The sequence below is a fragment of the Aulonocara sp. 'chitande type north' Nkhata Bay genome, linkage group LG23, assembly GCF_057382095.1.
Source record: "Aulonocara sp. 'chitande type north' Nkhata Bay isolate Kocher_YH1m ecotype deep benthic linkage group LG23, A_spYH_male_GT1.1, whole genome shotgun sequence".
In the NCBI taxonomy this organism is placed as follows: Eukaryota; Metazoa; Chordata; class Actinopteri; order Cichliformes; family Cichlidae; genus Aulonocara; species Aulonocara sp. 'chitande type north' Nkhata Bay.
Window position 1 is genome coordinate 24,102,292 of NC_141365.1, and position 14,389 is coordinate 24,116,680.

General features: G+C 40.0%; 1 protein-coding gene across 1 annotated transcript in view; it reads left to right on the forward strand.

The window, feature by feature from the left end:
- LOC147301861 (Krueppel-like factor 7) overlaps window positions 1-9,107 on the forward strand; it is a 52,509-nt gene extending 43,402 nt beyond the window's left edge. The window contains exon 4 of the mRNA XM_086283242.1: window positions 3,981-9,107. Coding sequence (XP_086139368.1) covers window positions 3,981-4,032 — 52 coding nt within the window. The 3' untranslated portion in view covers window positions 4,033-9,107. The remainder of the gene's footprint in view (window positions 1-3,980) is intronic.
- The last annotated feature ends 5,282 nt before the right edge of the window (window positions 9,108-14,389 follow it).

Consider the following 14,389-nt stretch of genomic DNA (forward strand, 5'->3'; position numbering starts at 1 on the left):
TTTTGTTATTGCGCTACAGAAGAAAAAATTTTAATATATATATAGTAGTACCTGCAAGGTAAATACCGCCTTAAAATGTGCTTCCTCTGCTATACAGAGGCTTTTTGGTGACTTTTGTAGCTTTTTTTTTGTATATATGTCCTTGGGTATGTGAGTGAGAACATGCAGTTATATTTTACGGTAGTAAACCATTTTATGGAGATCCTAGCAGAAACACCAAAATAGCTCTATGATGGCAACCAAACAGCAGTATTATCCTGTAAAGCTCATATTTCACAGTACAGCGCTGGATTGTTTTTACATTAAAAAGGAACTGCTGTCGTAGTTACAACAGGCACATTTTAATCCTGCTTAAGCTTCTCTCCAGTGCCTTATTGTAATTTAACTGGAAAGTTTCTTTCATTTGCCATTAACATACGGATATGTTTTCTATAAAATACTTTTATTTACTTTTACTTACGTGCTTACTTAAATTTATCTTCATATTTACTTTTTTTTAACTTACATTTACTTGCATGTTTTACTTACATTTGTTGCCATTCCTTCATTTGTTTCACTTACATTTGTCTTCACCCAAATTATTCTTGTAATTGCATCTTTTACATTGTGCTGACAGCCTTGTTTTAATCAATCATTTTCTTCTTTTTCTGGAAATTACATGCAACGCCATTTAATTATTCATGGAGCTAGAAATTAGGGAATAAAGATGTCATCTATTGTCAAAAACCGCTGCGAGCAAAAAACAGTGTGTGTCTTTTAAAGGACAGTGCAGTCTTTTTTGACAGTTTCAAAACTGATCACAGTGCAGGGTGTTATTGAATATATGACTTCTTGAATCATGCATAGGTTCATTATGAAAGGACAAAAAGAAATTCCCTCCTCACCTAAGGTACTTTGCCTTGATGCCTATTGAAAAGTGTGTATGCATATGTGTGTGTGTGTGTGTCAGGGGGCAGAGGGCCATGCAGTGTCAACTTAATCAGGTCTCAGCTGGAGAGACTGTAAATACAGTATCCCTCCCCCCTGATTTCCCACCTCCCCCCGCTACCAGACCCCCCTACAGGCACATCCCTAATTTGGGCCCACCTCTGTCATGTGTCACAGGATGTCCAACCCCTCCAGCCTAACACACACACACACAAGTGCACACACACCCTGCTGAGATGAAGGAAGAGGGGAAACAGGGGAGACAGAAAAAAGTCAGGGTGGAAGATTGAGGATGGGGGAAGTTGGGGGACGAGGGAAGGAGGAGGCAGACCTACGGTGTGCCAGCTGGTGTCGTGCCCCCGAGTCGTGACTCATACTTTACCATCTGTCTCAGCGAACGCACTCACAGTGACACACACACACACACACACACACACACACAGAACACCCATGAATGTCTTCTGAGCCGTTCATTTATCCCACATGTGTTTGTACGGGTGCACACACTTGTGCGCACAAAGACAGTAACACACACACAGGTATGACAGTAAGACGGATGACTGGTGGCTCATCACATGTGACTCCCTCTCTTGGCCAAACACTGATTCATCAAGACGTGTTAGACAGTTCCCTCTGTCTCAGTGGAAAGAGCCAATCTGAAACCTGTGTCAAAAAAAAACAAGGTAGGAAAGGAACATCTTCTAGAAATTCATGACATGAAGGCATGAAGTGATAAATGTTAGAATCTGAGTTCAAAGAAAGACTATGGTATGTTACGATTGAGCTATAAAAATTCTTAAATTAACAGTCAAGGTTAAATTACCTCACATCCACGGCTATCATAAACCTCAAAAGCCTTCTGACTAATATTTAGAGGCGACGTCTCTAATGGCAAATAGGAATCACACTGCATAATCTTTGGGAAAACTGCCCTGCTTCTTACTGGATTTATTACCTCAGTAAACACTTCTTTCATGTGTTTGTAGTCTCTAGTATCAAGTCTTATTCTGGACAGCATTGTTCTCATTTTTAACTCATTTGGTCATAGAACCGATGGGCTTGTGCAATGATGAGGCGTCCATCATTTATCTGTACCTGTGTTCAAAGCAATTGCTAATTCTCCTAGAGAGGTGTCAGATTTTAGATGATCATTGTGTGCATGGTTTTTTTTACTAAGGCAGAGGTGGACAATTAATTTCCCCAGTGGGCCACATTAGAAACTGGGATTGTTGTGGAGGGCCACACCAATAACCTGAACTCAGTCAAACTCGGTATTAATTTTATCCCTTTGTAAGCTTGTGGGCACGACCCTCCACAACAGTCCCTGGTTCTCACGTAGCCTCTCGGGAAAATTAATTGCCCACCCTGATTGAAGGGGCCTCACCCAAATTTTGCTCAAGGTCAAGGTCATATTGATTGTTTTATGAGCACTTTCATTTTTAGAATGATCACTACTAGGGTATTCGTCAGATTTTTGTGAACTTGTATGGACTGCTCATGCTTATACTCAGACGAGTGTAAGCATTAGAAACTGGGACTGTTGTGGAGGCCCGCGCCAATGAACAAAATTCTGCTCCACATTAAATTTATCTCTCTAAAAACCTATTGGTGTGGTCCGGCCCTCCACAACAGTCCTAGTTTCTCATGTGGCCCTTTGGGAAAATTAACTGGCCACCCCTGACCTAAGGATTCTTAATCCAAATCATACTCATCATCAAGGTCATATTGGCCATTTTACAGGAACTTTTTATCAGTTGATTTTAATTCTCATTAGTTTGTGCAATATAGCCAACCAATAGCAACAAAACTTATAACTTGAGCAAGAAGAGCTACTACCACGTGGATATTCTGATTTTAATTATGGTTCCAGGCTATTCTTTAAGATGTAGCTACCTTCTGATTGACAACTTGTTAATGAATGGTCATGCAGTGGTTTTTCAGTCAGATCCAGCCCATGCTTGTGATGTTTCTTCAACTGGTTGCACCCTGTCTGATATGTAGATGGTGTCAAAATGCTGTATAAATAAGAGTGTATTAGCTATGAAACACTTTCAATATTTTCCTTGAACCTTTAGTGTCATACTCATCTGTAACGGCTGGGAGTGATGCACTTTAACACGAGCGTGCTGTGGTTATTTATTCTGTCATAACAAAGGGACATAAAACAGCAGCTATTTTCTTAAACTTAGCCTTTCTTCTGTTTAGAGACACTTCCTAAAGCATTAGAAGCTTTGAAAATTCTGCAAATTGGAAGCTGTTTGTTTCTTTTTTCTGCACAGCATTAGTAAATTTATCCACTTTACTCAACTCTAAACCAGCCTCCGCCTCCATCCAAAATATTTCTCACACACTAATCAGCAAAACATCCAACTTCCAATTATCTAAAAGAAAGCAACACTTTCTTTTTGGAAAGCACTGCTTCTCTGGGGAACGAAGCTGTAGTGTTAGTTCAGCGAGCATGCCATAGAAACGCTGTTGATCTGGAGATGAAAAAGTAGGTCTCATAATGGCTGCATCTGTATGTAAGCAAGTGTGGCATAAACAAAACACCAGCTGAAAGCATATATTATGTCACTTTGTGGCAATCAGGTTGAAATAATCATTAGTAAAAATTATTTTTAAAACCCTCCCGGAAAAAAAAAAATAGGCCGACGTACTTCCAGAGCAATTCCATTTTTCACTCTGCAGCTACGCCCCAGCAATTCTGCAAGCCTGATTTCAGATGAGAGGCTTTGATTCATCTAATTTAGCTATCGTTTTACAGCACATGTTTTGCATGCTGCTCCTCCTCCCCACCACTACCACCACCACACTGTTTCAACAGATCCATCTGCGGGCTCTCTAGTTATTCATGCCGCAGCTGAAGTCATTAGGAGTGCTGCTGAAAATGCTGATTATGAATTAGTTACACATATACTAATTGCGTGTGCATTAGTGGCTCAGCACTCACTAGCTAACAGCAACATTTAGCTCAATCGACAAAACAAACTTCTTCCCCTTGCATTGGTAACGAGCTAACAAGCTGTTCTCTGTTTCTCTGTCTTTGGTTGCAGGTGTTTCTCGCGGTCGGATCACTTGGCGCTACACATGAAGAGGCACATCTGAGAGATTCGGGAGAGGTCAGCGGAAGAGTGGATGGAAGAGAGAGGAAAAGGATGGAGGCAGAGTGGAAGAAAGAGAGGAAACGTTTGCAGAAAAATAACACCTTGGATTTCAGAGAGAGACAGCAGGACGGATTGAAAAAAAAAAAACAAGAAAACACAAGATCTGGTCTTTCTCGACTGGAGAAATTGAAACCACACAGGGACTACAGACAGAAATACAGGCAGACAGACAAACTGATCCTAAGTGGCTCTGTCAATCTGTGCACGACCAGTTGGTCCATGATTCCACGGTGACACATCTTCACCTCACAACCATCCCCCCAACTCCCCTGTGTCGTTTTGTGGACTATACAGACGCTCCATCCCACCCTTCATATGTGTCTCAGAGGGGATGTGACATGACGAGCGGCGGGCCACGTGCCTGTAGTTGGCAGCTTTTTATTTCTCACCCTTTGCAGTCTTTGCCTTGCTGTGGTCCCTCTGTGAAATGCTTCCAGCCCTGTTCATGCAGCAGTGCTCCACATGCCAGCTAGGACACCAATGCCAAACTGGACCAGTTGTACTGTAACTCTGGTGTACTGCGAGGAGTACTACTGTTACAACACATATTATTATTGAAAAGAAGAGTTCATTCATTGTCAATAGCAGTTCCGCCAAGCAAGCGCAAAGGCTGACTTTCACTCCCTCAATACTCGCCACACCCTTTAGAATTCACCATTTCTTATATATCCAACAAATATTTGATAGTTTTCATCAAACATCTGTCTTATCTGCCAACTGAATCCATTCATAAATCCCTATGACTTCATGGCATATGAGCACTTGCTTGAATGGAGCGTTCCAATAGATCTCGAAGACTTGAAAATGGGAGTGTGCCCCACTGATGTGCTGTGAAGACTGACTGAGGTCATGTAGGCGGTTAGCTTGCTCTATGAACTTCCTTTTACCGGTTACGACTAGGCAAGGCTAACTTACCTACACTGTTACCTACACTGCGAAAGACTCCTAGAACATCAGCTGGAACTGAGTGGTTCATGAGATGCGAGATGGCTCTTAGGAGTGTTTTTCCTCTCTGGGATCTTAGCTCTAATGAGTTGTTGTCAAAAAACTGTTGCGCAATTGACTCTGTTGGCAAACTTTTGTAAAAATTTATCCACTGTCTTGAACCGGGAATTAATTAGGGACTCAACAAACGATGGCTTTCACGTACCAAATGAGCGTGGACAGCCAAATGCACAAGTTGAAGCAGCTAGCTTGCTGCGATAGCACACCGAACACAAACGAAAATCACTATGTACGTAAAGGCTATTTTATTTCTAGGAAATAGTTCTCCTGTTTTTTTGAAGAAGAAAAAAAAAACAGTTTAAAAAGACAGCGTTGGAGAATTCACTGGCAGCCAAAAAACAATTAAACAAAAAAAAAACCTCTGCAGTAGATGCCCAAAATGATCTCTTTGCACTTAAGAGTGATTGGCAACTAACTAGCCACTAGGTTCTGTCCTTTTCATACCATCCTTGCATACTACTTTTTCCAATTTAGCAGCTCTTAGCCTTTTGAGAAACAAATAATAATAAAAAAAAAAGCACCATTTAACAGCTCTTTAAACATGGCCCTATGCAGAACAAAGGACATTCCCGATCAACATGTAGGACTGAATGCAGATTTCTACTCTGCCAGAAATAGAAGAACTTTTTGGAAGAAACAAATTTAACATGTTGCTGGGCCCAGAGGTGTGGTTGGTAAGATCATACAAGGCACCATTTGTATTTATACTTTTTTACTGTTAAAATGAATAATGGGATTTGGAAAACTAGCTAGTCACACCTGGTAACTTTTACTGGACCACTAAGAGGTCATGAGTATGGATTTCCAGTGGGTCTGGAGTGTGTTAGGGGAGGATCGGATCTGCTCAGTCAGCAATGATAACTGCCCCATCAGCTCACAAAACTGCAGTGGAGTGAAACCCACACGCACAAAGAGACACATACATTCACTCTGAGAAAACTGGAATTATCATCTGTCCTGTGTGACCTGACTTTACTTAGATACAACCAAGACTGATAAAAAGGTCATAAATGTCTTCGTGTCGCAGATGAAGGTAAACACAGAAGAGAGCTTGAACAAAAGTAGACTGTGAAGATACTGACGAAACTTTACTGAGGACAGTTGCGTCAAAGCGTAAATTCTTTATTTTAAGACTTTAATTTGTGTGCTTCGCTTTGAAGCAAAAGTTAACCTGCATCTGTTTGCATTTTGGAATAAAATACACAACATTTACTTTACTCTGTTACACCGGAGGCACATAACAGTTTGTGCATTAGTGCAGTCTAGCTCAATATTTTCTAGACACGATATAGTAGTGGCTCTGAAGGTAGATACAGCGTCAATAACTCCTTCACGTAGTGAACTTATTCTAAATGTGGAAGCAAGTCTGACGTTTATTTGTTCTTGAGCAAATACCTGTCAGATAACTTGTTTTTTCTCTCTCCTGTCTTTGCAAGGTCCATTTGCAAAGACAAAAGAGACTGACCACTTAGTTTTAAGGAGGCCAAGATTTTTCGCAGGCCTTCCAGATTGAAACTACTGTTAGTATTTAGCTGTGTCTCAACTTGCATACTTCCATACTTGCTGTTTGCAGGTGTGTTCCTTGAGGAAAATCCATTAGCTAAGTGAGGCATGGTAAAATGCTGCTATCCACTTGTTAAGTCCGACATTATTAGCCATTTCCAGGTCTAAATGCTGCTTCCCTTCCCAAAACACCTTTAGAACAGTTGAAATTCTTTCAGCTCAAATAAAAACAATTACTATGGCTTTCTTTCAAGTGTAACAATAAAGATTCATGTCCAGCCATCCATGAAAAGAGGAGTTAGTAACTTTAGCAGGGTTAGATGTTAGCAGGAAGTTAGCGGACTACATATAACATGCTCTAACTGAAGTATTCTAAAAATAAATAAATAAATAAAAAGACAATAATGCTATACATTTGGACAACAACAAAGATGGAATACTAAATAGTAGCAATGTTTGGAGAGTTAGAGACATTTGACTAATGGGATAAATGGATATTTGCACATAATAAGTGCTACCTGGTGGCTAGCTGCAGAGCTATAGCTAATACAAATGCAATAGCACAGGGAAGATGATGGATTTAAACTGTTCTCCGTGTTGAGGAAGAAGGCAAGAAGCTGTCCACAGCTCGAGGTTAGTTATTTTTTTTGCTGTGTGGTTTAGCTAAAAAAAAAAAAAAAAAAGAAAAATCTTGGTCCTAAGCTTAATATAGTCACTGAAATCTGAGCTAGCCTAAGAGTGATTCTTTGGGTTATAGTGCACATAATGAGCTTTTAAAAAATGAGCTTAAAGACGTGATGCACATGAATATAAAAAAACTTTAAAAACAGCTTTTTTTTTCTATTAACTAAAACACAGCACAAAGCATTACGGCCTCAGACAATGCAGTAAATGCTTGGACCTGGAGACAGGGTTGATACGTCGTCACTTAACTAGTAGATTGTCAATTTATCTTCCTGCATGGAAAATTACTAACATAAGTATCGGAATTGAGACACAGATTAGAAAATCATGAATACTGGAAGCATTTTATATTTGGAAATGATGATTTGGAAGTCTTTCATTTCGTACCAGGCTAGCAGACCCAAGTTTTTCCTGCTTAGCTTCTCTCCTCATGTGAAGATGAAATGAAGAATTCAAGTTTAACCTGTGGGTTAAAATTGTATCATCGATGGCAGCTCTATGTGTGCGTATTTGAGTATTTCAACAGGGTGTTGAAGTGAACTGTTTCAACTGAATGGGAAAAGGGGGATTTATTAATTTATTCTTAGATTTTTATTTTGTTTGGTTTGGTTTTTTTGTGTGTTCACGCTCCTTACTATTCAAGGATAGCGGAATATTTTGGACTGAAATTTTAAAAGTTTAAAGATATGGATCCCAATGACAGGACAGTTTAAAATTTTGCCTGACTCTTGTTGTGAGCTGACAGAAACATTTTTTCTCTTCATGTATCTGCCGGGAGCTCGAGAACTGGGATTTCAAAAGTGAATGTGTTTTCTTGGAAAGGTCGTTTCATGTCGTCTCTGAGGATGCGGTTCAGTTCTGTGTCATCTTAATGAATGATTGTTAATTCTGCCGTGCCTGTGTTTTTCTTCGTCCGTTTGTATTTGCACTCTGAATTTTTTGGAACGCCCACTTGCATATCTGCTGTTTTCTGTCCGCTTGTGCACCATACTTCACACGATGACCCCTCGGTGATGAAACACTGGTCACGAAAGTCTGTATAGTAGCCGTTTTTTTTTTAGCACAAAAGGTACATGCATACACGCTTCACGGATTCACATACATTGCAGATGTGCAGACAAACCTACACAAGCCGCATGCCTGCAGACACGCTTGGGCGCATCCACAAATGCGCAAATATGTACAAGCACATCTCGAATCCACGCACTCACAAAAACACATACAGACACAAACACCTATCCTGCGCTCTCCTTGTGGGTTTTTCCTACACCTTGTGAGAGTCGGAGATCCAGACTGCAGCTCTTGCTCTCAGCAGAGGGGGGTGCACACGCATTACTATGTGTGACACCACTTCTGTTTCCACCAGGTCTGAATTTTAAATCAAACACACCCCCGTTTTTCTACCAGCATTCTCTCATCACTTCCCCCTCTTCCTCCTCCCCCTCCTCCTCTTTGCCTCCCTACCCCCTTCCTTCCATTTTCTCAGATATGATCCCTTTCAACTCCTCTCCTCTGTCCAACCCCCCCCACCCACCTGCCTCCCAACCACCCTTCCACCTCCACCTCCCTTCTATTTTTCTCCTCTGTTCTCTTTCTCCTTTTCTTTCTCTGTAAAAAGTGTTTCAAATTTATCATTTGTATATTATGATGTATGGGTACGATAATGTTCTTTATTATGGAAAAATGAGAAAGATTTATTTTTGTTACCGGTTTGTTTCATAATTCCTTTTTTAAATTGGTATTGTAATATCTCTATGCAAGGAACTGTTCGGTGAATCGTTTTTATTTAAGAATGTAATTATGTGTAATAAATGGTAGAAGCAGTTTGGCATGGAGTATTCATGGTTCTTGGCTGGTCTTTTAATGGCAGTTTCATCCTGTAACAATATGCACCTAATCATCCATCTTCACATAGAATATTTTATGATTTCTTATCAAGTCTCAATCACAGAGCCATTCAGATTGTTAACAATACGCTCCTAGAGGACGTTCCACAAACCCTTTCGCTTTTTCTTCTGCCCGACCAGAGCACTCGCAGGGACCGAGTGATTTGGGTTTGCTGCAGTTAAACCAGCTCAGTAAAAGTGGGCAGGTAATTTCATTTACATCCTCCTATTTCTGCTATTTGCAGTAAACCACCCTTGGAAGAGTAAAAAGGGCTCTGATTTATCGTTTCTTTTGATCAAACACGGGAAATGGGCCAGAATACCTTTACTTTGCCTCAGTGCGCACTCTCGTTGTCTCCCTCCGAGGAAGCTACAGCATGTTAATTATATCTGGTACCAACCAAGGTGATGACTTATCCGCTATTCCTGCCTTTTGACCATGACTAGCTGATAAAAGGCTAATCGAATAACTAATGGCTAATTAGGGAGTAATTACTCCCTGGTAAATGGCCCTATGCAGCGTATTAATTCTCCTTGGGTCTGGCAGTGAGAAACTCCCATAAGGTTTTTTGTTTCATTTAATGCTCCCTAATTGAAATGGGCACCCTCATCAAGAAGCTTACATGTATCTGTCGAACTTAATGTTCTTTTATCTTTAATTACAGACAGGCTGCATATTATCTACCTAAATATACCTACTATGTCAATCGCAGAGACACATTATGAAATTAGAAACGATAGAGTCATTTTTCAATAAAGGTCGCACGTCCCCTGAATGGCTTTCAATCGTCATTTTCATTCCCCATGATGGAAATGAGGTTGTATGTGAGTTCACAGCAGAGCTAAATGGTCAAAATGTGTTCTGGCAGGAAAAAGACCAGAGAACCACATTCACACTAGCACATATATTCATAAAAGTACCATCATACAGGGTAATGTTATTGTTGTAGGGCAATGGGCAAAATTCTTTCGGTGCATTTAACTCTCAATTATGGCAAATGTCCGTAGCAGCTTGGCAGGGCTAAGATTTTTTCGCAGCATTTAGCTGAGCCTAACAAGAATGTAATGGGTGTTAAACAAATTAAAAAATTACTTTATAACTTATTGTGGGAAACATGAATGACTGGATTTCTTGGCAATCAAAGCCATTTCACTCAAAAGCCATAAGTCCCATTTCCTCCCCCCATTTTTACACTGATGTTGTGCTATTGCCTTAAATTGCATGTTGCCTGATTTAGACCTAGAACTGGTTACAACACATTTCTACCACCGGTGTCAATGCCAGAAAGCTGGTAATGGCAATGTAACACAAAACTGTTGGCCATAACATTGGAACCACCAAAGTCAGTGGCTATGGGAGGTAGTACCTAGGTGCTATGTGCAACCACAAGAAACTCCCGAGGGATTGCAGACAAGGTGAACAGAGCCTGGTGTTAGTAATTTTCTTCAAATTAACTACTATTTTTTTATAGTAACAATACATAATTTTCAGTCCCAAATTGTCAAAATGACAGCTTGTTCGTCAAAAGCACCAAGAAACAACTTGCTATGCACCTGCACCCACACTGTGTACGTGAAAAAGTTTAAAAACTTGCTGATTCAACACCAGAGCCACTGATATCAGTAAATATGGGAATAGCTACCATAAAACCAAGACCTTCATAGATGCAGACGCACATAAAATGACATAATACAAACCAATACTACGTAATATTTTGTTCAGAATCTAAAATTGGGGATGCTTCTTAAAATGCATGAAGGCTGAAATTTCACCAAAAAAGCACTGACACAATGTCGATGGAAAACATATAAAAACCTGGTACTAGTGCCTAAAAGTTGCAGTGGCATGGCCACAATCACAAAATTGTTCCCCCCATATTAAAGCCACTAACAACAGTGGCTGTCTGGAAAGACTAAAGCAAGAAATATGCAGATGATTTGCACATTAAGCCCCCAGATTCTGTCTTTCATAATCCTCTTCCTATAAAAATGACCCCAACTACTGTTGTTTAAGGTTTGTCTTAGCCTAACTTAAGCTTTTGCCCCATGAGTAGCGTAAGACAACTTGACAACTCCCTGCTAGTGCACTCAAATATGGGTGATCTCCTGCAATCCCTCCAGGAGGGTCAGTGTTCCGTGTGTTCCTTGGACATTAATTCTTCTTTTTTCCCTGTGGATTCCAGGTCATGCCCTGCCTAGTAATGTCTAGTGATGTTAGGCTTTCTGAGGTGTGCCCAATCCAGCTCCACTTTCTTCTAAAGATCTGTGTGGCTGTTGGTTCCTGATTTGTTCTTATCCACGGTCTTTTATTGACAGTCTTCTCTGGCCACTGGATCTGCAAGATTTTGTACAGACATCTGTTGGTGAATGTCTGTAGCTTGTGGAGCATTAAAGACTATGTAATACTGAGTGAAATCTTGGTTGTCTCTTAAAAAGCAGCGAGACAGTTTACTTGGGTTTGGGTCTTATAGACCTGTGATACCAGCCTAGTCTATCTCCTGACATGTAAGATTATCTTTCTGCCAGTCTGATTCCTGAAACAAGTCAAGAAAAATACCTGAACATCAAATGGAATCAACCCCAATGGCATTTTCAATAAGTACTGCAAAAATATATTCATAAATCCATACACACGCACACAAAAAACCCTCTTTCAACTCAGTCCCATAGATTTCATTTCGTTCACAAATGCAAAAATCCAATCCACTTCATGTTTTACTAATCCCAAGTAGTTCACTGAACAAAAAACCCCTCAACTTCTGGGTTTTCCTGTCAATCTTGTGTCAATCCAAAACAAAAAGTGTGCCTGAGATTTCCACAAAATATTGAAGCCAACAAAAACAAGACACAAAATAAAGGCAAGCAGTCAACCAGCTCAAGAAGGATCAATCAGCTGGTTGGACTTATGGCAAATAGGTTATTTTGATTGTTCACACTCTTGGTTGTTCAAGTGTGAGTAATATTGGCGGAAAAGTAAGAGAACCAACAAACCCAGTAGGATTCAGTCTCTGTGGATCACGAATGCATCCATCCAATAGTTATTGAGATGTCTCTTTCTGAACCAAAGCAGTGGCTTGACCAGGAGAAATATCATATCATCCCTCAAGCCATGCTAGAGGCTAAGAAAAGGATTCACACTGGAGCCTAATCTGATGGACCCGATGAAATAGCATTAAAAAATGGCTCACAATAGCCCCAAACCATGTCAGATCACACAGTTAGAATTGAAAATCCAAAATTAAACAACAACCCATTCCATGTATTTTCTGCTTTCCTGATAGCACTTGACACTCAGTGAATACAACGGAATTAATGCAGACACAGTGTGGAAAGAAGTGGATTTGTTATCCAGCTAATTACACCAGGGATGCCAAGCAGAATAATCTGAATAATAGGAAAACTGAGTTGATAAACAGAGCTGCTGAATCCTTGATTATGTGTATTCACTCACCCTGTCCCCTCACCCTGTTGCATCAAAGATAACATTTATCTGAATCAGGAAAAACTATAGGATCACATCACCCATGATAAAAGCTCATCTTATCCTAAATATGGATTTCAATCTATAGTAAATATATGAATAAACAGTAAATGCATCAGAATTTAATAAAAGGTGTCGACCTTTTTATGTGCATACACCTTTTCGTACATGCATCATTGACAACCGCATGCTTTGTATGAACAAAAGAGCTCTCTGTTTTTGGTTTTCCCAGGTATCAGGCAGGTAAATTATAAATTATTTGACAGACGAGGCCATTAAGGTTGTAAGAAAAGGCCTAGTTCTGAATTGGAAATTAAACTTAAAATGAAAAATGTATCATTTAACGATAAAAAATTCAAACCACATAAAAAAAATCCGCTTTTTAAGCATACTGTGTCATTGTTCAGCACCCCACAGGCGTACGACTATGCCCTTGAATCGTCCATATCTCTGCTCTGCTATTCACCCACAAAACACCTGAGCACATTTCAGAAACGCTGTCTTTGTTTTATATACAATGACTGAGCCATGGTTCCCACCACTGAAAGAGGGTATAAATGGTGTGAAGCACTGAATTGAAGCATCTGTTATGAAAGAAACCTGAATTCTTTAGGCAAGGCAGTGATTCACCTAACCAGTAGAATATAAAGCCCCCTTTATTTTACATGAGGTTGTGCAGTAGGAAATTTCACAGAGGGAGCTGCCAATGCCTGTGGGTGTCTTGTAGGTGTCTGGCAGCCATATAGTGATGTTGTTGTCACATCTGGCAACATAGAGATGCCGGCATACTGAGAATCTGCAACAAGTTTAAAGCCTCCCTCATCCTGTCGTAATCCATGCTCCAATCATCAGTGCTATCTGCCACTGTCTCCAGTGATAACAAGAACTCCTTAGTAAGATTATTAACTACTCAGCAGCTGATATCCATGAAGTCAGGCTTCAGTCTTTAGTTTCAAATTCAAGAGCATCAAAAATCCAAACAACGCTTTTGTCCTAACAGTGTTTGTGAGTCGTGGATTCTTTGGTTCCATGCCATGAACAGGCAAGCTCTTAGGTGTTTCCAATTATTGGGAATATGTCGAGGTGGCCCTCTGTAATTAAAGCCTAATCATGCTGGTGGATTCAGAGAAGCATCCTCATCAAGCTTTCATTACTATCCCTCCTTCTGATGCCTAGCAGCAACCCAGCCCCCTTTAGGAATGCTCAGATGGCCTAGTGCCAAATCAAATCAAGGTATTTTTTGGCTTTAATTTAAGAAGGCATTTTTGATTTTCTAACTACAATATATTGGGGGAGATTGGAGGGGGGAGGGGGTAATCCCCAGTCTCCAGTCCTATTGTTAGGCTCTAAAAGCAATTTTCTAAAGGTTCTTTGAATGCAATTTTGGTTGATTCTTCTGTCATATTCTTGTAATCTGACAAAATTCTTTAAACTAATTGCTTCATCCTTTGAACAAGTTGCACAGGCAAATATGTTCTCCCAATCATACACAAATATGAACCAATAAACCAACAATGTGAACCAATAAACTACTTTTGATTCAGTAAAAATTTTGTTTATCCAATGTCAGCAAGCACTTGGGGACAGTGACGAGGAAGAACTCCCTTTCAGCAGGAAGAAGCCTCAGTTAGAACTTGGCTCAGAGAGGTTTGTAGAGCAGAAAAAAGTAAAAAGTATAGAGTTGTCATTTTCCTATAACAATGAACATTATTAGTACGAGTACAATAAGTTAATTTACT